General features: G+C 38.1%; 1 protein-coding gene across 7 annotated transcripts in view; it reads right to left on the bottom strand.

Annotated features, from left to right (window-relative positions):
• ZMYM4 (zinc finger MYM-type containing 4) overlaps positions 1 to 25,511 on the bottom strand; it is a 166,472-nt gene that overhangs the window by 24,880 nt on the left and 116,081 nt on the right. For 5 of the 7 annotated variants that reach the window (XM_055401953.2, XM_088835131.1, XM_055401954.2 and 2 more), the window contains 9 exons: positions 25,328 to 25,365; positions 24,145 to 24,289; positions 20,219 to 20,337; positions 19,356 to 19,527; positions 9,281 to 9,334; positions 8,702 to 8,881; positions 8,209 to 8,303; positions 1,848 to 2,019; positions 1,568 to 1,663 (listed from right to left, as the gene is read on the bottom strand). In XM_055401953.2, the coding sequence (XP_055257928.2) occupies positions 1,568 to 1,663; positions 1,848 to 2,019; positions 8,209 to 8,303; positions 8,702 to 8,881; positions 9,281 to 9,334; positions 19,356 to 19,527; positions 20,219 to 20,337; positions 24,145 to 24,289; positions 25,328 to 25,365 (1,071 nt within the window). The remainder of the gene's footprint in view (positions 1 to 1,567; positions 1,664 to 1,847; positions 2,020 to 8,208; positions 8,304 to 8,701; positions 8,882 to 9,280; positions 9,335 to 19,355; positions 19,528 to 20,218; positions 20,338 to 24,144; positions 24,290 to 25,327; positions 25,366 to 25,511) is intronic. The other 2 variants (XM_055401951.2, XM_088835130.1) reach the window with 2 other exon arrangements.

Raw genomic sequence — 25,511 nt, 5'->3', positions numbered from 1 at the left:
GTCCCCTTCTCCTCCCACCCCCAACCTTTCCCAGCATCAGAGTCTTTTCCAGTGAGTCAACTCGTCGCATGAGGTGGCCAAAGTATTGCAGTTTCAGCTTTAGCATCAGTCCTTCCAATGAACATCCAGGATTGATCTCCTTTAGAATGGACTGGTTGGATCTCCTTGCAGTATAAGGGACTCTCAAGAGTCTTCTCCAACACCACAGTTCAAAAGCATCGATTCTTCGGCGATCAGCCTTCTTCACAGTCCAACTCTCACATCCATACATGACCACGGGAAAAACCATTGCCTTGACTAGACGGACCTTGGTTGGCAAAGTAATGTCTCTGCTTTTTAATATACTATCAAGGTTGGTCATAACTTTCCTTCCAAGGATCAAGCGTCTTTTAATTTCATGGCTGCAATCAGCATCTGCAGTGATTCTGGAGCCCAAAAAAATAAAGTCTGACACTGTTTCCACTGTTTTTCCATCTATTTCCCATGAAGTGATGGGACCAGATGCCATGATCTTTGTTTTCTGAATGTTGAGCTTCAAGCCAACCTTTTCACTCTCCTCTTTCACTTTCATCAAGAAGCTTTTGAGTTCCTCTGCACTTTCTGCCATAAGGGTAGTGTCATCTGCATATCTGAGGTTATTGATATTTCTCCCGGCAATCTTGATTCCAGCTTGTGCTTCTTCCAGCCCAGCGTTCCTCATGATGTACTCTGCATAGAAGTTAAATAAGCAAGGTGACAATATACAACCTTGACGTACACCTTTTCCTATTTGGAACCAGTCTGTTGTTCCATGTCCAGTTCTAACTGTTGCTTCCTGACCTGCATACAGGTTTCTCAAGAGGCAGGTCAGGTGGTCTGGTATTCCCATCTCTTTCAGAATGTCCCACAGTTTATTGTGATCGACACAGTCAAAGGCTTTGGCATAGTCAATGAAGCAGAAATAGATGTTTTTCTGAAACTCTCTTGCTTTCTCCATGATCCAGCGGATGTTGGCAATTTGATCTCTGGTGCCTCTGCCTTTTCTAAAACCTGCTTGAACATCTGGGAGTTCACGGTTTACATATTGCTGAAGCCTGACTTGGAGAATTTTGAGCATGACTTTACTAGCGTGTGATATGAGTGCAATTGTGCGTTTACTGGGTTCCAAAAATCTTGGCACCAGAAGTGAAACCTGCAAACACGGTCAGTCATATACAGCTCCGTGATGGGAGAAACTACAGAAACAGCAAGGCTTTCCCAGGTGCTTTTCTTAACAGCAACAACAATGAAGAGTGACACTGGGTTGCACATGGGTTATTCTACGGATATAGGACCCAAAAAAGAGATCTGAGTCACTTGTACGGTGTTAGAATAAGACACAAAATTTCTTATATTTGTTTAAGAAACTCATGATCTGAAGATAATAACCTTCCCTTAATAACACGTTCTAAAAAACTGAGAGTGGAGATTAATTTCGCTTTTTAAACATAAACTTCAAATTTTAAAGAATTTTAAATTTCCATTTATAAATTTAAAATCAACGATGATATTACAAGCAATTCAGATCATAAGTAGAGAAGTATTTTACCTTTACAGCCTGGTTCTGAAGATTCTTGAGAGAGTGCAGGGTCTTGAGTACTTCCTAATGGGTCAGAACAAGGGCTAGATGAGGCATGTTCAACTCCTGACATGAAAAGAAAAGTAAATGAGAAGTTTAAATAAAATGGAAAAAAATTAAGCAAAGCCAAAATCAAAGCTTTATCGTATTTTTGACCTAGTATTTATCCCTTTTGAGTAGATTTATGAATTTATTAATCCGTATTCCTCCCACCCCTAAATCAAGACACAAATTCATGCCATGTATTTACCGCCACATTTCAGATCCCTCTGCTCTTCCTTGGCATTTTTCCACTGAACCCAGTTCTTCCAGGCATTTACCCCATACATGTATTTCAATGTCATCCCAGACACTGAGCACCCTTGAAAGGCTCCTTGAATAAGACTCCTGGGCTCCACAGATACTATAGACTTCTTCCGTCCCTGTAAGAATTTCCAAAAATTTACAGAATATAAATTTAGCTTTGGATCTTTAAGAATAATGGTTCGCAAAGATAGAATGGGCATAAATTTACAGAAAATGAAACTCAGTATTACATCTGTGAGATTCAGAGTTCTTATAGCTAGAAAGAGTTTTAGAAGTTATCTAATCCTATCCACAGGAGAAAAAAAAAAAGAGAAAACTGAAGTGTAGAAAATAATACTGTAATAATCAATAACAGTTGAGTATTTATTCACTATCTTCCAGATACTAGAATTACAAAATGAGGTATGAGTAACAGTTATTACACTCAGGTCTATTTAATGGAATAGATGAACAGATGGCTATAAAACAACCCTCAATCAACTCTCTAACTACACTGGAATTCAGCTATAAAACAATAACAGAATAACGTTAGAGAAATCCATAAAAGTTAGAATTAACCAACACACGTTGAGAAATCAAAAATGCAATTAGAGAGTACTTGGAATTTAAGTAAAAATGAAAACAAAACATATCAAAATTTTATGTAATAATGCTAAGCAGTGCTTATAAGGATATTTATATTTATTAAAATGCTTATATGAGAAATAATAAGGTCTGAAATCAATAAGCTAGCTCCTATGTTAAGAAACTAGAAAAAAGACTACATTAAAACCGAAATTAGTAATAAAAATAAGAGCAAAAATCAATTAAAAAATAAAAGAAAAGATCAGTAAGACAAAAAAGCTGGTAATTTTGGAAGGTTAAAAAAAATTGATAAATCTCTAGCCAGAATGATTAGAGATAAGACAGAAGATACTAATCATCAACACCTGATTCCACAGACAAAATAAAGGGTAACAAAAGAAAACTGTGAACATCATGATGACAATAAACTAGACAGCTTAGAAAAACTGAACAAATTTCTTGAAAGATACAAAATAACAAAACTTGCTCTAGAAGACACAGATAATGTAAAAAGCCAGAGGAATTCAAATTATATTTTAAAACCTTCCCACAAAAAAATTCCAGACTCAGATGACTTCACTGCTGAAGTCTACCCAAGAATTAAAGTAACTATATAAACTGTATTTCAGAAAACAGAAGAGGAATAGTAACTCACTTTACATCACTATTATCCTGCCAGCAAGGGCAGATAAAGTCATTACAAGAAAATTACACATCAATACCAGACCACCTGACCTGCCTCTTGAGAAACCTATATGCAGGTCAGGAAGCAACAGTTAGAACTGGACATGGAACAACAGACTGGTTCCAAATAGGAAAAGGAATACATCAAGGCTGTATATTGTCACCCTGCTTCTTTAACTTATATGCAAAGTACATCATAAGAAACGCTGGGCTGGAAGAAGCACAAGCTGGAATCAAGATTGCTGGGAGAAATATCAATAACCTCAGCTATGCAGATGACACCACCCTCAGGGCAGAAAGTGAAGAGGAACTAAAAAGCCTCTTGATGAAACTGAAAGAGGAGAGTGAAAAAGTTGGCTTAAAGCTCAACATTCAGAAAACTAAGATCTGGTCCCATCACTTCATGGGAAATAGACGGGGAAACAGTGGAAACAGTGGCAGCCTTTATTTTGGGGGGCTCCAAAATCACTGCAGATGGTGACTTCAGCCATGAAATTAAGACATTTACTCCTTGGAAGGAAAGTTATGACCAACCTAGATAGCATATTAAAAAGCAGAGACATTACTTTGCCAACCAAGGTCCGTCTAGTCAAGGCTATGGTTTTTCCCGTGGTCATGTATGGATGTGATAGTTGGGCCATAAAGAAAGCTGAGCACCAAAGAATTGATGCTTTTGAACTGTGGTGCTGGAGAAGACTCCTGAGAGTCCCTTGGACTGCAAGGAGATCCAACCAGTCCATCCTAAAGGAGATCAGTCCTGGGTGTTCTGATGGAAGGACTGATGCTGAGGCTGAATCTCCAATACTTTGGCCACCTCATGCCAAGAGTTGACTCGTTGGAAAAGACCCTGATGCTGGGAGGGATTGGGGGCAGAAGAAGGGGACAACAGAGGATGAGATGGCTGGATGGCATCACTGACTCGATGCACGTGAGTCTGGGTGAACTCAGGGAGTTGGTGATGGACAGGGAGGCCTGGCGTGCAGCGATTCATGGGGTCGCAAAGAGTCGGACACAACTGAGCGACTGAACTGACTGACACATCAATAGCTCTTTTAAACTGACATACTTAAAAACTTAACAAATACCAGCAAACTCAATTCAGCAATATACATAAATATAAAACATCAAAAGAGAGTAGTGTTCACCCCATAAATGCAAGGTTAAGTTTATCAGTGAAAAAAATCAATGTATTTCACCATTTAAAAGACATACAAAAGAAAAATCAGATGATCATCTTAAGAGATCACCTGACAAAGTTCAAAAGACAATCACAAAAGCTGAGTAAATCAGAAGAGAACTTCCTGACCTTGACAGAGGTCATCTATGAGAAAGACTGTCATCTACGAGAAACCTGTATGGAGGTCAAGAAGCAACAGTGAACCAGACACAGAACAATGGACTGGTTCAAAACTGGGAAAGGAGTATGTCAAAGCTGTATATTGTCACCCTGCTTATTCAACTTATATGCAGAATGCTGGTCTGGATGAAGTGCAAGCTACAATCAAGATTGTGGGGAGAAATATCAATAATTTCAGATATGCAGATGATACCACCCTTATGGCAGGAGCCAAAGAGGGATTAAAGAGCTTCTTGATAAAGGTGAAAGATGAGAGTGAAAAAGCTGGCTTAAAACTCAACATTCAAAAACTAAGATCATGGTATCTGGTCCCACCACTTCATGGTAAATAGATGGGGAACCAAAGGAAACGGTGACAGACTTTATTTTCTTGGGCACCAAAATCACCGTGGACGGTGACTGCAGCCATGAAATTAAAAGACCCTTACTCCTTGGGAGAAGACCACCTAGACAGCATATTAAAAAGCAGAGACATTACTTTGCCTACAAAGGTCCATCTAGTCAAAGCTGTGATTTTTTTAGTAGTCATGTACGTATGTGAGAGCTGGGCAATAAAAAAGGCTGAGTGCCAAAGAATTGATGCTTTTGAACTGTGGTGCTGGAAAAGACTCTTGAGAGTTCTTTGAAAAGCAAGGAGAGTAAACCAATCAATCCTAAAGGAAATCAACCCTGAATATTCACTGGAAGGGCTGATGCTGAAGTTCTAGTACTCTGGCCACTTGATGTGAAGAGCCCACTCTTTTGAAAAAAACTGATGCTGGGAAAGACCAAAGGCGGCAGGAGAAGCGGACAAGAGAGGATGAGATGGCTGGATGGCATCACCAACTCAATGGACATTAGTTTGAGCAAACTCTGATGGTGAAGGACAGGGAAGCCTAGTCCTAGTATGCTGCAGTCCATAGGATGAAAAAGTGTCAGACGTGACTGAGCAGCTGAACAGCAGCAGCAATGAGAAATATACAGGTAACGTTGCATTTAACACTGCAAGGCTGAACACTCTGTTAAAATTGGGAAGAGGCATGAAAGTCTGCACTCATATTAAATACTGATCCCAGTTAATGCAATAAATCAAAAAAAGAAAGAGGGGCTTCCTGGTGGTCCAATGGTTAAGACTCTTGCTTCCACTGCAGGTGGTATAGACTCAATCCCTGGTTGGGGAACTATGATCCAATATGCCACATGGCATGGCCAAAAAAAGTAAAATAACAAATAATAATTTTTTTTTTTTGAAAAGAAGAAAATACCCTGAGATTGTAAAGGAAAAAATTTAAACTTTCTTAAATTCACAGATAATTTAACTGTGTAGGTAGAAAATCCCACAGATTTTAGTTGAGCAAAATCACCACATACAAAGTCAATAGACAAAACCATCTCTATTTCTATATGTCAGTGAAGAACACTAGACAAGGAAATTTAAAAACAATGCTACCCACAACAGGATCAAAAATATATTAAAATATTTATTAGATATAATTTAACAAAGTTTAAGACTTGTACAATGAAACATACAAAATACCGTTGGGAGAAATTAAGATAATCTGAACAGAATAATCCAAATTGGAAAGGAAGAAGAAAAACTGTCAGTGCTTGCAGATAACACAATACTATACACAGAAAATCCTAAACATAACACCAGAGAGCTATGAGAAGTCACCAATGAACTCAGTATGGTTGCCTGATACAAAATCTACTGCATTTCTATACACTAACAACAAACTGTCAGGGAAATTTTAAAAACAATCCCACTGACAACTGCATCAAAAAGAATAAAATACCTAGGAATAAATCTAACAAAGAAGGCAAAAGACCTGACTCAGAAAACTGTAAGATGATGAAGCAAACTGAAAATTAAACAAATAAATGGAAAAATATATCATCCTCATGAATTAGAATATTGTAAAAATAATGATACTACCCACAGCAAATGACAGACTCAATGCAAACAATTCAAAAATGCCAATGGCATGTTCCACAGAACTAAAACAAATGATCAATTATATGGTCAATTAATCTATGACAAAAGAGGCAAGAATATATAATGCAGAAAAGACTGATCCTTCAGTAAATGGTATTAGGAAAACTGGAGAGCTACACGGAAAAAAATGAAACTGAACTACTTTCTCACACCATATACAAAATTAAACTCAAAATGGATTAAAGATGTAAATGTAAGACCTGAAACCATGAAACTCCTAGAAGAAAACACAGGCAGGAAACTCCAGCATTGGTTTTAGTAATATTTTTCTAGATTTGTCTCCTCAGGTAAAGACAAAATAAGCAAACACAAAGTAAAACAAAACAAAAATAAACAAGGGGGGACTCATCAAAAAAAAAGATTTTGCATACCAAAGGAAACTCTCAACAAAATGAAAAGGCACCCTACTGAATAGGAGAGGATACTCGCCAAGTATGTATCTGGAAAGGAGTTAATATACAAAATATGAAAAGAACTTGCTGCTGCTGCTGCTGTCACTTCAGTCGTGTCCGACTCTGTGTGACCCCATAGATGGAAGCCCACCAGGCTCCCGTGTCCCTGGGATTCTCCAGGCAAGAACACTGGAGTGGGCTGCCATTTCCTTCTCCAATGTGTGAAAGTGAAAAGTGAAAGTGAAGTCGCTCAGTCGTGTCCGACCATAAAAAGAAAAAAAAAACAATTAAAAAATGGGCAGGGGAGCTGAACAGACTCTTCCAAACAGACTGCCAACAGACATTTGGAAAGATCCTCCACATCACTAATTATCAGGAAAATACAGATTAAAACCAACATGAGATATCACTTCACACCTTTCAGAATGACTATCATGAAAGGGACAATAAAGAACAAGAGTTGATGAAGATGTGAAAAAGACCAACCCTTGTGCACTCTTGGTGGGAATGCAAACTGGTACCGCCACTGGGGAAAACAGCATGGAGCTTTCTCAAAAATTAAAAGTATTAATAGGACTATCATATGATCCAGAAATTCCACTTCTGGGTATTTTCTACCCAAAGAAAACAAAAGCACAAGTTCAAATGTATCAAAAAGATATGGATTGGTATAAAATGGTACTGCTTTACCTTTTCTAAAATTTCATACAAATGCAATCATATAATTTGTATTCTTCTGTATCTGGGTTTTTTCATTTAGAAAAGGTAAAGCAGTACCATTTTATACCAATCCACAAAGCAGATCAAGTGGTTGTCAGGAGCTGGAGATGAAGACTGACTGGAAATGGTAGCAAGGCAAATTTCTGGCACAAGGCAAGTACTGTGATTGTGTAGGTAGTTACATACTATATACATTTATCAAAGCTCATCAAATTGTACACTTAAAATTTATGAATTTTTAAATGTAATTACATCTCAATGGAGATTTTTCTTTTTTAAAGGCTATGATTGTTTAAATTTTAGTATGAGAAAGCCCAGTCACCATGAAAAAGTCTTTGTGGACTTCACTATTATAACTGCACTAAATAACACAGCAAACCTTATTATATTTAAAAGCTAAATTTAGAGACTTTAAAAAAAGAGGAAAGTCTATAACAAGAATTATTTAAAAAAAAAAACAAACAGAAAAATCCTTCAGTGTGGAAAAAGTCCCTCTTAAAGAAATGTAAAATGAAAGATATGGTTTTTTAATTCAAAAAGCAAAAACATGAAAATGCAAAACTGGGAAATAATAAATAAAACAAAATGCTAGAAAAATTAAGCTACTGCTTACTCTTCGTCTGGGCTGGGGGAAGCCATCTCTGTGTCGTCTTCTTGTTCGCGAACGTACCTGGATTCCCTGTCCTTTGTTCAATGGGTCAAAGGATTCTGTGATAACCAGGAGAAAGCATAATGTAAGATAACTCACAGTTAAAGTCAGACTGGAGGAGGAAATATCAGGTAATCATCACCATATTATTTTGTTTTGATAAAATACAGATTTTACTCATATACTTAAGGAAACAGAGGAGATACAGCATGAATAAAAACTTTACTAACAATCAAGAAAATCCCCTATATGATTACTGTGGGAAAGTTAAAAATAACAACAAAAACAAATTAACCCTTTATAAGGAAGAATATGGTATGAATGAATACCTTCAAAGTCAGGGACCATTTGTGCCCTAGATAGTTATCACACATTATAACTGCTTCAAAATGTCAATTCAGAGTTGCACTAATCTTCTAAAAAAGGACTTTCAGCAGTCAGGTTACAGTGAACAAACCTGAGGGGAAATCTGCTTCCAGATCCTGTTCAGTTTCCCCTTTTGAGAACTGCTTCAATTCTAAATCAGCCTCTTGCACAGTATTTGACTTTAAGGCATAATGATTTAATTCTTCCTCCCAGCTATGTGGAGTAGATACTGCCTCTGATTCAAGATCACCACTGTAAGTACTTCCTTGGTCTGAAATAATAAAATACAAACAAGCCCTCAAAATGAAATGACTCCTGACATGCTCATACATCTCTCTGAAATCCGAAATACCAAAAAGTCTGGTATAGTTGCTGGACAATTCCATAGGTACTCTCAAGAATGAAGCAACTTATCCACCAGGATTATAGAGATGGATTTATATTCTTGGTACACACTTTAGTACATTAGTTCAATTAATCCCTAAAACCAGTATCTGAGGTAGCTTTTATCAGTCTCTGTAAATTAGCACAAATTCACAGTTCTCTGATGCCCCCTACAAACAGCTTAAATTATAAATATTAAATCCAAAGTCGCTACTACTTTATGGGTTTGTATCACTAATAGAGATACAATATTTCTAAAATTCATAATATAGTCACAATTACAAACCTTTTTCAAATATCTTGGTGTCTAAAAAGAGTTCCTGTTCAGAAGTTTGGGATTCTAAAGAAAAAGAAAAGCACATAATGTCAATTTATATGTATATGTGAACAAATTGCATCTCAAATGAAATGACTGCAAAATATTCTGCCTATGCAGAAAGAATGACTCATTAATAAAAATTAAGCATTAGCGATAAATACAGTTAAAATACTACTGGGTAACAGTGGTTATATTTCCAAATAGCAGTATGAAAAAAGTCAAGGCAAGAAATGTTTAGTTTGAATTCTATGCTATCTGAAATTTCCTTTTTTTTTTTTGCTTTTACTTTTTAAAATATATTAAAAAATTTTTTTTATTGAAGTATAATTGCTTTACAGAATTTTTTTGTTTTCCGTCAAACCTCAACATGAATCAGCCATACGTAAACATCTTTTCCCTCCTTTTTGAACCTCCCTCCCATCTCCTGCCCCATCCCACCCCTCTAGGTTGATACAAAACCCGTTTGAGTTTCCTGAGCCATAGAGCAAATTCTCATTGGCTATCTATTTTACATATGGTGATGTAAGTTTCCATGTTACTCTTTCCATACATCTCACCCTCTCCTCCCCTCTCCCCATGTCCATAAGTCTGTTTTCTATGTCTGTTTCTCCACTGCGGCCCTGTGAATAAATTCTTCAGAACCATTCTTCCAGATTCCGAACATATGTGTTAGAATACGATATTTATCTTTCTTGTTCTGACTCACTTCACTCTGTACAATAGGTTCTAGGTTCATCCACCTCATCAGAACTGACTCAAATGCATTCCTTTTTGTGGCTGAGTAATATTCCATTGTGCATATGTACCTCAACTTCTTTATCCAGTCATCTGTCAATGGACATCTAGGTTGCTTCCGTGTTCCAGCTATTTTTAATAGTGCTGCAATGAACAATGGGATATATTTGTCTTTTTCAATTTTGGTTTCCTCAGGGTATATGCCCAGGAGTGGGATTCTTCGACCATATGGTGGTTTTATTCCTAGTTTTTTAAGGAATCTCCATACGGTCTTCCATAGTGGCTGTATCAATTTACATTCCCACCAACAGTGCAAGAGTCTTCCCTTTTCTCCACACCCTCTCCAGCATTTATTGTTTGTAGATTTTTTTATGATGGCCATTGTGACTAGTGTGAGATGATATCTCATTGTAGTTCTGATTTGCATTTCTCCAATAATGAGCGATGTTAAGCATCTTTTCATGTGTTTGTTAGCCATCTGTATGTCTTCTCTGGAGAAATGTCTTTTTAAATCTTTTTCCCACTTTTTGATTGGGTTGTTTGTTTTCTGGCATTGAGTTGAATGAACTGTTTGTATATCTTGGAAATTAATCCTTTGTCAGTTGTTTCACTTGCTATTATTTTCTCCCATTCTGAGGGTTGTCTTTTCACCTTACTTATAGTTTCCTTTGCTGTCAAAAGCTTTTAAGTTTAATCAGGTCCCACTCGTTAACTTTTGTTTTTATTTCCGTTACTCTGGGAGGTGGGTCAGAGGATCTTGCTTTATGTCATCAAGTGTTCTGACTATGAAATTTCTTTTTTTAATAACAAACATACACAATGTTTATTTACTCATAGATTGAAAAATCTGTTTTACATTGCTTCTCTCTGAAAAAAATGATTTACCATGAAATGGAAAACAGACTTAGAATATAAATATATTAGCAATCAGCACATGAAACTAAACAGAACAAAGTTCTATCAGTTATAAACTACCTTATTATTACTGGTTGTTTTTTTTTTTTTCGTTGCACCACACAGCTACAGGATCTCAGTTCCCAAACCAAGAATCAAACCTGTGTTCTCTTCAGTGGAAACAGAGTCTTAACCACTGGACCACCAGGGAAGTCCCTATAAACTACTTTAAAAGTAAAGAGTTTAGGGTTTTCAGTTCAAGATGGTGAAGGACACATGCTCATCTCCTCCTATGACAGCACCAAAATTGCAACTACCTACTGAATAATTGACAGGACACAGGGATGCACCAAAAAAAGATAAGCCACATCCAAAGACTAAGAAGTTGCAGTGAGGAGTAGTGCAATCACAATAAAATCAAATCCCATACCCGTCAGGTGGATGACCCACAAACTGCAGAATATTAGTACCATAAGAAGTTCTCCCACTGCTGTGACACCCACATCAGGCTTCCCAGCCTGGAGGGAATTCGGCCATGAAGGCCGGCGAGATTTGATTAAAGGACTTTCATAGGACTGGGGGAAACAGTACTCCAGTCTTGGAGGGCACAAGCAAAATCTTGTACACACCATGACCTGGAGGAAAGGAGCAGTGACCTCACAGGAGACTGAACCAAAAACTCCCTGCTAGTGGTGGAGGGTCTCCTGTGGAGGTAAGGCTCAGCAGGGCCTCACCAAAGGTACACGGGCACTGGCTGCAGCAGTCCAGGAAGGTTCCCTTTTCCATAAGCCCCTTTGCTGCTAAGTCACTTCAGTCGTGTCCGACTTTTTGAGACCCCATGAATCACAGCACGCCAGGCCTCCCTATCCATCACCAACCCCCAGAGTTTACTCAAACTCATGTCCACAGTCGGTGATGCCATCCAGCCATCTCATTCTCTGTCGTCCCCTTCTCCTCCTGCCCCCAATCCCTCCCAGCATCAGAGTCTTCCAGTGAGTCAACTCTTCCCATGAGGTGGCCAAAGTATTGGAGTTTCAGCTTTAGCATCAATCCTTCCAATGAACACCCAGGACCCATCTCCTTTAGAATGGACTGGTTGGATCTCCTTGCAGTACAAGGGACTCTCACCAACACCACAGTTCAAAAACATCAATTCTTCAGCGATCAGCTTTCTTCACAGTCCAACTCTCACATCCATACATGACCACGGGAAAAATCATACCCTTGACTAGACGGACCTTGGCTGGCAAAGTAATGTCTCTGCTTTTTAATGTGTTATCTAGGTTGGTCATAACTTTTCTTCCAAGGAGTAAGCGTCTTTTAATTTCATGGCTGCAATCACCATCTGCAGTGATTTTGGAGCCCCCCCAAAATAAAGTCTGCTACTGTTTCTACTGTTTCCCCATCTATTTCCCATGAAGTGATGGGACCAGATGCCATGATCTTAGTTTTCTGAATATTGAGCTTTAAGCCAACTTTCTCACTCTCCTCTTTCACTTTCATCAGAGGCTTTTTAGTTCCTCTTCACTTTCTGCCCTGAGGGTGGTGTCATCTTCATAGCTGAGGTTATTGATATTTCTCCTGGCAATCTTGATTCCAGTTTGTGCTTCTTCCAGCCCAGAGTTTCTCATGATGTACTCTGCATATCAGTTAAAGAAGCAGGGTGACAATATACAGCCTTGACGTACTCCTTTTCCTTTTTGCTATTCCACATTCAAGGTCAGGAGGGGTGCTATTCCACGTTCAAGGCCGTGAGGAGATACCCATCGTCCAAGGTAAGGAGCAGCGGCTGCACTTTGCTGGAGCAGCCGTGAAGAGATAGCCCATGTCCAAGATAAGAGAAGCCCAAGTAAGACGGTAGGTGTTGCGAGAGGGCATCAGAGGGCAGACACACTGAAATCATAATCATAGAAAACTAGTCAATCTGATCACACGGACCACAGCCTTGTCTAACTCAATAAAACTAAGCCATGCCGTGTGGGGCCACCCAAGATGGGCGGGTCATGGTGGAGAGGTCTGACAGAATGTGGTCCACTGGAAAAGGGAATGGCAAACCAGTTCAGTATTCTTACCTTGAGAATCCCATGAACAGTATGAAAAGGCAAAATGACAGGATACTGAAAGAGGAACTCCCCAGGTCGGTAGGTACCCAATATGCTACTGGAGATCAGTGGAGAAATAACTCCAGAAAGAATGAAGGGATGGAGCCAAAGCAAAAACAATACCCAGTTGTGGATGTGACTGGTGATAGAAGCAAGGTCCGATGCTGTAAAGAGCAATATTGCATAGGAACCTGGAATCTTAGGTTCATGAATCAAGGCAAATTGGAAGTGGTCAAACAGGAGATGGCAAGAGTGAACGTCGACATTCTAGGAATCAGTGAACTAAAATGGACTGGAATGGGTGAATTTAACTCAGATGACCATTATATCTACTACTGTGGGCAGGAATCCCTTAGAAGAAATGGAGTAGCCATCATGGTCAACAAAAGAGTCCGAAATGCAGTACTTGGATGCAATCTCAAAAACCACAGAATGATCTCTGTTCATTTCCAAGGCGACCCCTTTAGAGGTCACCATTAACCTTACCATAGAGCCTGTGGACCCCAGGGTTGGGTCACCTCAGGCCAAACAACTACCAAGGAGGAAGCACAACCCCACCCATAAGCAGATAATAGAATTAAAGCTTTACTGACCAAAGGAGAGTGAAAAGGTTGGCTTGAAGCTCAACATTCAGAAAACAAAGATCATGGCATCTGGTCCCACCACTTCATGGGAAATAGATGGAAAAACAGTGGAAACAGTGTCAGACTTTATTTTTTTGGGCTCCAAAATCACTGCAGATGCTGATTGCAGCCATGAAATTAAAAGACACTTACTCCTTGGAAGGAAAGTTATGACCAAACTTGATAGTATATTAAAAAGCAGAGACATTACTTTGCCAACAAAGGTCCGTCTAGTTAAGGCTATGGTTTTTCCCGTGGTCATGTATGGATGTGAGAGTTGGACTGTGAAGAAAACTGATCGCCGAAGAATTGATGCTTTTGAACTGTGGTGTTGGAGAAGACTCTTGAGAGTCCCTTGGACTGCAAGGAGATCCAACCAGTCCATTCTAAAGATCAATCCTGGGTGTTCACTGGAAGGACTGATGTTGGAGGCTGAAACTCCAATACTTTGGCCACCTCATGGGAAGAGTTGACTCACTGGAAAAGACTCTTATGCTAGGAAAGGTTGGGGGTGGGAGGAGAAGGGGACGGCAGAGAATGAGATGGCTGGATGGCATCACCGACTCTATGGACATGAGTTTGAGTGAACTCCGGGAGTTGGTGATGGACAGGGAGGCCTGGTGTGCTGTGATTCATGGGGTCGCGGAGAGTTGGACACGACTGAGCGACTGAATTGAACTGAACTGAACTGACCAAGGCCCTGCCCACCAGAGCAAAACCCGGTTTTTCCCACCACCAATCCCTTACATGAGGAAGTTTACACAAGCCTCTTAGCCTCCTCCATCAGAGGGCATATAGAAGAAGCAAGAACTACAGTCCTACAGCAGCTAAAACAAAAACCACACTATAGAAAGTTAAACAGGATGAAAAAGCAGAAAGCTATGTCCTAGATAAAGGGACAAGATAAAACTCGAGAAAAACAACTAAGTGAAATGGAGCTAGGCAACCTTCCAGAAAAAGAATTCAGAATAATGACAGTGAAGATAATCCAGGATCCGGAAAACAATGGAAAAGATACAAGAAATGTTTACCAAAGACCTAGAAGAACTAAAGAACAAACAAACATACGTGAATAATACACTAGAAGGAATCAACAGCAGAATAACTGAGGCAGAAGAACAGATAATGACCTAAAGGACAGAATGGTGGAAATCTCTGCTGTAGAAGAGAACATAGAAAAAAGAATGAAAAGAAATGAAGACAGCCAAAGAGATCTCTGTGACATTAAACACACCAACATGTGCATTAGAGGGGCACCAGAAGGAGAAGAGACAGAGACAGGATCTTAGAAAACATTAAGAAATAATAGACGAAAACTTCCTTAACAGGGAACAGAAACAGTCATCCAAGTTCAAGAAGCACAGAGAGTTCCAGACAGGATAAACCCAAGGAGGAATACACCGAGACACATAGTAATCAAACTGACAAAAATTAAAGACAGAGATAAACATTAAAAGCATGGGAAAAACAACAAATAACACACAAGGGAATGCCCATCAGGCTATCAGCTGACTTCTCAACAAAAACTCTACAAGCTAGAAGAAATGGCATGGTATACTTAAAGCGATAAAAGGGAAGAACCTACAACCAAGGAAACTCTATCCAGCAAGACTTTCCTTTCAGATTTGATGGAGAAATCAAAAGCTTTCCAGACAAGCAAAAGTTAAAGAGAATTCAGCACCATCAAACCAGCTTTACAACAAATGCTAAAGAAACTTCTCCAGACAGGAAACACAAGAGAAGCAAAGATCTACAGAAAATAAACCCAAAATAACTAAGAAAATGGTAACAGGATCAAATGCACCAACCGAAAAACAGACTGGCTGGATGGATGAAAATGTGTGCATGTTTGCATTTCCACTTAACCACATCACTCTGCTTAACGCCCCAAACTGTATGTAATTATTTTATATTGTTAGGTTAATCATGTTCCCATTATGGTTTGCAATTGTAATTATCTTTTATTTTTTTGTCTGGATATTGATTGTGAAAACTGATAAACATCTTTCACTATTGTGATTATGTAACTATTACTCACTTAATACCACTGTATCATGACTGATCAACAGAAAGATAACAGAACTCTGTATCACCAAAACTACCATTTAATAGAAAAACCTGTAAACACTTTTTAAAATCCAGATGCTTATCAGAATTATCTTGAATTTTTTAAATATTTATTTGGCTGCACCAGGTCTAAATGCAGCATGTAGATCTTCAATCTTCTCTTGCAGCAAGGAAGATCTTTAGTTGTGGCATAGGAACTCTGAGTTGTGGCATGTGGGATCCAATTCCCTGACCAGGGATTGAACCCAGGCCCCCTGCATCAGAAGCACAGAATCTTGGCCACTGGAACAGTAAGAAGTCCACTATCTTGGAAGTTTTGAAAAATACAAATGCACAGGTATTGATTTTTTTCCTCCAGAGCTCCAGATATGTTTCTAATGAGTAGCCATGTTTAAAAACAACTGGACTATAGCTTTTGTTGTTGTTGTTCAGTTCCTCAGTCACGTCCAACTCTTTGTGACCCCATGGACTGCAGCACGCCAGGCCTCCCTGTCCTTCACCATCTCCTGGAGCTTGATCAAACTCATGTCCATTGAGTCAGTGATGCCGTCCAACCATCTCATCCTCTGTTGCCCCCTTCCCCTGCCTTCAATCTTTCCCAGCATCAGGGTCTTTTCCAATAAGTCAGCTCTTCATATCAGGTGGCCAAAGCACTGGCACTTCAGCATCAAGTCCTTCCAATGAATATTCAGGGTTGATTTATTTTAGATTGACTGGTTTGGTCTCCATGCAGTCCAATGGACTCTCAGGAGTCTTCACCAGGACCACAGTACAAAGGCATCAATTCTTCAGTGCTCAGCCTTTTTTATTGTCCAGCTCTCACATCTATACACGACTACTGGAAAAACCATAACTCTGAATATATGGACCTTTGTTGGCACAGTGATGTCTCTTTTACTTTTATCTAGTTTGTTTCACTTTTTCTATTTCATATTCAGTGCTCCCATTTCATTTAGTTTATGTTTTCCAATTTCTCCACCTCTTCTGGTTTTTCTCTCAGATGTTCTTTCTCAAGTCTTTATCAAGTGTAGTAGAAAAGCTTTTGTATATGTATATATAAATAATATGTACAATATATATATTTTAGAAAACTTACGAATTTTTGCCTAACTAAAAAATTTATGATATTTTAATTCCACCTGTTTGACTTAGAATGAATAGAACGCTAGATTTCTAATTTAAAAAACAGATATGCAACAAAGAAAGTTTTACTGTATAGAACACTAAACTATAATCAATATCTTGTAATAAACTATAATGGATAATAATTTCAAAAATATTATATGTGTATATGTATAACTGAATCACCGTGCTATGTATCTGAAACACTGCAATTCAACTAAATGTCAATAAAATATATATATTAAAAAATAAATATAAAAAGTTTAAAGATTAGGAGTATTAAAAAATCAGATTTTTTTAAAATCCAAGGAAAACTGTCTCTCTTCCCTGAAATCAAAGATAAGTGAGCCAGATCTTTTCAGTTGGAATTAATTTTCCCCCCTGTTATATTTCTACACCATTTGATTTTACTTACACTGTGATGATTAAAACTGGCTTGAAGCTTAGTTTTTAAAGTTTTTCTGTTTGACTCCATTGCAAGTTAAGGCAAATTCACAATATTTGTACAGAGGAAATATCTGATAAATGCTGACTATTAATGTGAATGGAGAAGCCAAGTTGAAATGAGGTTCATCATTAGAAATTGCCTGAACTTCCAAAATAAGTATCAGATATTAGAAGATCAATTATAGGGGCAATATTCTAAGACACTAACATCCATATGTAAATGGGTCACAACTATGAGATTATACACCAAAGAGCAAAATGAGACCAGAAACTTTGGGATAATAACAAAAAGCTTTTTATCCATCTCTCAGAGTATGTATGATTTAAAAATATAGTGGCAACACAACCAAAAAGCTCACAGTAGTTTTTTCAAATGCTAAACTGTTCAGAAAATCTCTAGAATGTATTCTACAAAATCAGAACCCAGTGGCTAGCTTTCTAAAAGCCATCACGGGAAAAAAGTTGTTAGAAAAGAGTAATTTATTGGCTCATCAATGATATGTGAAAGTTCAGTTCAGTCGCTCAGTCATGTCTGACTCTTCGTGACTCCATGGACCAGAGCACACCAGGCCTCCCTGTCTATCACCAATTCCAGGAGTTTACTCAAACTCATCTCCATTGAGTCGGTGATGCCGTGCAACCATCTCATCCTCTGTCCCCTTCTCCCGCCTTCAATCTTTCCCAGCGTCAGGGTCTTTTCAAATGAGTCAGCTGGCCAAAGTATTGGAGTTTCAGCCTCCAACATCAGTCCTTCCAATGAACACTTAGGACTGATCTCCTTTAGGATGGACTGGTTGGATCTCCTTGCCGTCCAAAGGACTCTCAAGAGTCTTCTGCAACACCACAGTTCAAAAGCATCAATTCTTCGGCGCTCAGCTTTCTTTATACTCCAGCTCTCACATTCATACATGACTACTGGAAAAACCATAGCCTTGACGAGATGGACCTTTGTTGGCAAAGTAATGTCTCTGCTTTTTTTGCTTTTACAAAAATTCACCTGTACATTTCAACTACCTTAAACACTATTTCCTCTATCCTTTCTTATGATTATATCTCTTCTTTCATCCATAAATCAAGGAGGTGCTAATTAAGGCTGGAAACCATTCTGGAATACATACTACTGAGTTCCAGTTCTAAAATCCTTTCTTCAGAGTGAGATGGACCTGGATTCAACTTCTGGTTTCATTATTTCCTGACTGTATAACCATGGCTAGCCTATTTTCCAAATGAAGCATCTAACGTAAACAATACCTCCCGCATGGAGTAGTTGTGAAGATTAAAAGAGGTGATGTATACAAGCACATTCAGGACAATGCCTAGGGTACAGCAAGGACATAAATCTTAACTACTGTTATTATCATTACTATACACTCATAAAATGGGATTTATCTATAAAGTATTTTGAATTAAATGGTTTTCCATCCTAAAATTCTATTTACCTTCTACCAACAAGCTGACTATTATACAACAGGAATTTTTATTTGGGGACCAGGGCCTTCCCTGGTGGCTCAGTCACTAAACAATCTGCCTGCAATACAGGAGACTGCCTTCAATGCAAGAGACCTGGGTTCAATCCCTGGGTTGGGAAGATCCCCTGGCGAAGGAAATGGAAATGGCAACCCACTCTAGTATTTTTGCCTGGGAAATCCCATGGACAGAGGAGCCTGGTGGGCTATAGTTCATGGGGTTTCAAAGAGTCAGACATGGCTGAACAACTGAGCACACAGGCTTTGACAACAAGTATAAATCCAGAATATGATCATGAAACAGGGATTTGTATGTTATTTTTCTGGAAACATTAAGAACCAGAAATTGGATCAAAACTTAAGTTTTTTTCCTAAACTACATAGAGTTTCAGAGTTAACGAGTTTAACAAGCCCACAGACTTGGTATTTAAACACAAGTAAAGCTTTTAGACTTAGTGGCTGAACAACAGCAAAAGCTTTTAGAAACTTCCTGACTGGCTAATACTTAAAATTACTCTTTCACTTTCATTGACCTGAAAATCTGCAGATGTGCTTTTTCTTTTTTTTCCTTTAAAATCATACCAACCTCCCTGAGATAGAGTTTTCTCCTTCTCTTCATCTTCTGCAATCATTTCTGCCATTTCAAGGAGATCAGCTTCAAAAGGATGTGAGGGAAGCTTTTCCTTAATGTCCTCAATACTCTCGGTGACTTTATTTTCGTTACCCATTGAGGATGGAATAAGCATAGGGACAGGCATCTGAAAGACAAGGACAGACTGAAGAGTTTCTTGGGATATAAGTCTATCATCAAAATTATTACTTGTGAGATCATTTAAATACAAAAATAATAAACAAATCCAAGATATTCTATGGCCAACAATTAAAACAGCTTTGCTAGTTTGTTTTTATAAAACTATAGTCACTTAAATAAAAATTCAGTAAGTGCTTTTCAGACACTCAAAAAAAGTACTCTGAATCCTTTAAAAGAATAATTAATTCATTTTTACTTTTGATTATATTTCTTGTTTAATATTTTCACACAAGTGTTTCTCGTAGGAATTCAGTACCAAGAAAACATGTATTTTCTGATAAAAAATGAATACATTTTTCTTTTATAAAAAGTCAGAATCCTGGCAATCACAGTACTACTCTTTTCAGCCATGCTAGAATCTAAGATTCTAACACACACCGTTTCCGATCTTTTTCTATGTTAGTGGTCTTATTGTGTTTAAAATATTTTTAAAAACTTACAATCTTATCTGAGAAGGCAGGGTACAATCGAAAGCTGTCCTTTACATACTCCATGTTCAAGTAATTAAAGAAATATGATGATATCCAACATGAGTCAGGTATATTTTACCAACAAGTGAAAAGTTTTTAAGGAGCTGCCAAATCTTAATTAAGAAAAATGTGCACTAAATTAGCCTTAACTTCTAAACGATTACTCACTGGAACTGGAATTCCAAATGGGACTGGTGCATACTGGGTATAAAGATGAAGAGGTATAGGTACGAACACTGGTACTGGAACTGGCACCACAATAATTTGGGGCTGAGTTGGAGTGTCTTCTAATAAAAAATAAAAATAAAAGCAAAAACACAAAAACAAAGAGGGTTAAAAACAACATTTTATTTAAAAAAAAAAATTTTTTTGTACTTCAAAAGAAATATCTATGATACTAGGGTGCTTCCCAGGTGACTCAGTGGGTAAAGAATCTGCCTGCAATGCAGGAGACGCAGGTTCAATCTCTGGGTTGGAAAGATCCCCAGGAGGAGGGCATGGCAACACACTCCAGTATTCTTGCCCGGAGAATCCCATGGACAGAGGAGCCTGGTGGGCTACAGTCCACAGGGTGCAGAGTCAGACATGACCGATGTGACTGAGCATGTACCCACAGACCCATGATACTGGGAGTTCATAGAAAGGAGAAATTGTGAGGAAAGGCTTGAGTATAAAGGCACTAACAAAAAGTGGGCAACACAATAATTATCAATGACACAAGAATAAAATGAATGATGGCTATAATCTCAATGAATAAATGGAACAGTGATCCTAGAAGGGAGGTATAGAAAACTTAACATGAATAGTAGTGTATGTTAAAGAGGAGACTGGATATATAGAAGGGCCCTTTTTAAAAGGCTATAATACACATTTAAAATCATTTCTAGTAAACAATGGGAAGTACTACAAATTGTTTAGCAAAAAGTAATGATATAAAAATTGCATTTTAAAAGATTAACTTTGCTGCCATCTTTATATGGAATAGAAAGTATACAAAGCAACTACAATATATAGAGCTGAGACAGTGAGGGCCTGAACTAGGGTGGTTATGAGAGCTGTAGAAAAAGAATAAGTATTCACAGCAGAGGGTCTAAGATATTAAAAAATTAAATAGAATTTGGAAACTAACTTATACATGAGTAAGGAAATAATGGGAAGGATGGAGGTAGGAGTCATTCAATTATTTAACAACCATCTACAGTCTTTTCTGTAGGCCAGAAAAATACGCTGGATAACTGTAAAATCATTAATATAAGAGAAAGGTATTTCTAGTAAGAAGAACTGAAAAGTTGACAATTTGGCTAGGGTTAGAAGTGGGGAATAATATGGGATCAATTTGACCATGGCACAGTGGACATAAAAAAAAAGTTATGATTGGAGAGGTCTGATAACGACACTGTTGTTCAGTCATGTCCGACTCTTTGCAACCCCATGGACTGTAGCACACCAAGCCTCCGTGTCCCTCACCATCTCCTGGAGTTTGCCCAAGTTCATGCCAATTGCATCAGGGACGCCCTCTGACGCCCTCCTCTCCTTCCATCTCATCTTCTGATGCCCTCTTCTCCTTCTGCCCTCGATCTTTCCCATTACCGGGGACTTTTCCAATGAGTCGTCTGTTCTCATCAGATGACCAAAATAGTGAAGCTTCAGTATCACGCCTCGCAGTGAATATTCAGGGTTGATCTCCCTTAAGATTGACTGGTTTGATCTCCTTGCTCTCCAAGGGACTTTCAGGAGTCTTCTCTAGCACCACAGTTTGAAGGCAACAACTCTTTGGTGTTCTGCCTTCTTTATGGTCCAGCTCTCACAACCATACGTGACCACGGGGAAGACCAGAGCCTTGATTATATGGACCTTTGTTGGCAAAGTAACGTCTCTGCTTTTCACCACACTGTCTAGGTTTGTCATCTCTTTCCTGCCAAGAAGCAATCACCTTCTGATTTCATGGCTGCAGTCACTGTCCGCAGTGATTTTGGAGCCCAAGAAAATGAAAATCTGTCACTACTTCCACCTTTTCCCCTTCTATTTATCATGCAGTAACCAAGCTACATGATGCTAAACTAGGTCACTATTTTGGGATTGACGTGTACACACTGCTATATTTAAAATAAATATCCAACAAGGATCTACTGCAAAAAAATATTAAAAATAATTTTTTAAAAAGCCACTATTGACACAATAAAAATACAGAACTATCTTATCTACAGCATTGCTATACAACATAGTTCATGAACCAGCAGCACTGACATTACTCAGGAACTTAAAAGATGCAGAACCTCAGCTCTACTAAATCATGATCTACATAGCAACATTCCCAAGTAATTCATATGCATATTCATGTTTGAGAAGTACTGGCCTAGAGGATAACCTTCCAGATCTAAGAATCTAAGGTTTCTTTCTATTTTAAAAATTCTGGAATTTTCAGATGGCAGCATGAGGAGCTCCAGAGATCCATTCCCTAGGGAAACAAGCAAAGCTGGTGAAAATCTAAAGGATAACCATTTAAATTCTTTCGAAATTTTCCAAAGGGTACACATCAAATGGAGAAATGTTTAAGAAAATCTTCTGAATAAAGTAAGAACAATAGGAGTCTATGACATCTGCTCTACCACCTGCTCCACATCCCTGCCTCAGCCAGCTCAATTTGACAGAAACTCCACCCTGGAATGGATGTCATCAACAAGAAAGGGTTCCTCTTCCTCCAGCTCCCAATTCAAGGTTACTGTATCTCACCAGGAGGGGTAGGCCACCTTTACTTCTTATTCCCTCCAACTCCAGGATAGAAATGATAATTTCCTAGTGAGTATCGCTACCACCCATAAAGAGAAAACCTACTACAGAAATTAAAACTCAACATTCAAAAAACTAAGATCCTGGAATCCGGTCCCATCACTTCATGGCAAACAGATGCAGAAACAATGGAAACAGTGACAGATTTTATTTTCTTGGGTTCCACAATTACTGTGGACAGTGACTGCAGCCATAAAATTAAAAGATGCTTGCTTCTTGGGAGAAAAGCTATGACAAACCTAGACAGCATATTCAAATGCAAGACATTACTTTGCCGACAAAGTTCCACAGAGTCAAAAGAATGGTTTTTCCAGTATGGATGTGAGAGGTGGATCTAAAAGAAGCCGTAATGCTAAAGAATTGATGCTTTCGAACTGTGGTGTTGGAGAAAACTCTTGACAGTCCCTCAGATTGCAAGGAGATCCACCCAATCCTAAAGGAAATCAATCCTCAATATTCACTGGAAGGACTGATGCTGAAGCTCCAATACTTTGGCCACCTGATGTGAAGAACTGACTCACTGGACAAGACCCTGATGATGGGAAAGACTGAAGGCAGGAGGAGAAGGGGACAACCCAGGACAAGATGGTTGGATGTCATCACCAACTCAATGGACATGAGTTTGAGCAAACTCCGGGAGACTGTGAAGGACAGGGAAGCCTGGGGTGCTGCAGTCCATGGGGCTGCAAAGGGTCAGACATGACTGAGGAACTGAACATCAACAATAACAGGAATAGCAAGGCTATCAAAACCAGGGTCCGATCTACCTTCATCCCAGTTCACTTGTAGGGCAGAGATTCCATGCTAGCAGAGGCAAGCTAAGAAGATCAGAAGCTCACACTGTGCCCACAATCCAGAAAAGCAGTAGCTCAAAAAGGGAAGAGGCAGTTTATAAGAAAAGAAAGCCCTAAAGTTCTTACCAAAAGAACTGACTTTATTTGAAACAGAGTGTGGAAAAGTCCAAACCTAAGGGTGCTCTGGAAAATAATAGTTCCTCTTAACTAAGACCCTGTATATATAATTCCAAAAGCTATGGAAATTTGGATGTATTTCCCATATCACTGTCATGAATAAGGAAATCAAACGAAGCATTCATTGTATGGTATTATCAACTACCTTTTCTTTGCCATAACTAATTAAGGAAAACACCTAACCCACGGAGATACTGTAAGGACTCGATTGTGCAACATATATAAGCAATGAAATACATCGCCTATGAAATAAAAGACACTTAATTAATGTAAGCACATACCACATTCCTTTCCCTTAGGAAAAATTAAACAAAGAAAATATGAGGAACATACCTGTCTGGCATTCTTTGTTTTGTGTATGTGGTTTGCAAGAGGTGGCCTTGGTCTGTGTGATGGGTTTGCACAATAAAGCTTTATTCTTCAAAAGTCTTGGAGGCTGGGAAGGTGGCAGTTTCAGGACATCTGTTTGTGTACTTGCCTAGTAAAAAAATAAATCAGAAACGGAAAGCTTACTAATTATGAGAAATATTGTATAATATTATTGGAGAAGGAAATGGCAACCCACTCCAGTATTCTTGCCTGCAGAATCCTAAGGACAGAAGAGCCTGGTGAGCCCCAGTCCATGGGGTCACACAGAGTCAGACACAACTGACCAACTAACACTTCACTACATAATGTTAGATTTCAAAGCACTATAATTGCAAAAGAAATGCTATACTGGAATCACATGGAAGACAGAATATAAATATTCAATTAAATATGTAAGAAATACAAAATTCCTGAAATATCAACAGCAATAAAGGAATACCTTGATAACTACATATTGACTCTGAATATATCTATTAACCAAGAAAAATACAATTTGTATTTGTGAAATATTGTTGATCAGTAACAATGATGGTTGAGCTTAAAATCAGAACTGTTTTCTCTTGACTGAGTTAAATCTTAGAAGAACCAGTTTCAAGGTAACTAGAAATAATAACATCACTCATGATCCTGTAAGTAACTTGAGAAAAGATGATATGAAAATTGTCCCAGAGACTAGGAAACACTTTAGAAATGCCACTATTCTAGTCCTAAGTTTTTCTCATTATTGATTTTGTCCTTCTTTTAAGAAACAAAAATATTTAGCTTTAAAAAAAAAAGAATGCTTATTTATGGCATAATCTGCACTGAATGGGAAACAAAACTACTTTCTACAAATACTTCATCTACAATCTGACTACATTACAAAATGCCCCAAATCCCTTGTACGCCTAAATGTTATAAAATTTAATTCTATACAATTAAAAAAAAATTTTTCAGTAACTACATAAAGCATTCAAAAAAACTGAAGTGCATTAAAGACCTAGTTAAATAACCAGGAAATCCTGTTCCTGAACAAGATTAAATGAACTCATGAAATTTATTTTATATAATAAATAAAAAATAAATGAGGGCAAATCAGCTTAGACATATTCATTCTGCGTAAGACGGAAAAGACAGTGGCAATAACAATAAAAATAATAAAACTTACATCCCCAATGATTTTTGCTGTTACTGTTGGAACTGCACCTGGTATAAATAGAAATATAAAATTTAGGATCTTATTATTTAAACACTAGCATTAAAAGCTGATTTTTAGAAAATAACACAAAGTTTGATAATAAAAATATGTATTATCTTTTATTTTATTCAGGGGAAGAGTAGCATCTAAAGTA

Source organism: Moschus berezovskii, chromosome 4 (genome assembly GCF_049115385.1).
Source record: "Moschus berezovskii isolate FMDL1 chromosome 4, NW_MosBer_1.0, whole genome shotgun sequence".
Classification (NCBI taxonomy): domain Eukaryota; kingdom Metazoa; phylum Chordata; class Mammalia; order Artiodactyla; family Moschidae; genus Moschus; species Moschus berezovskii.
The sequence above is the reverse complement of the archived record's forward strand: the minus strand, read 5'-3'. Positions and strand labels throughout refer to the sequence as shown.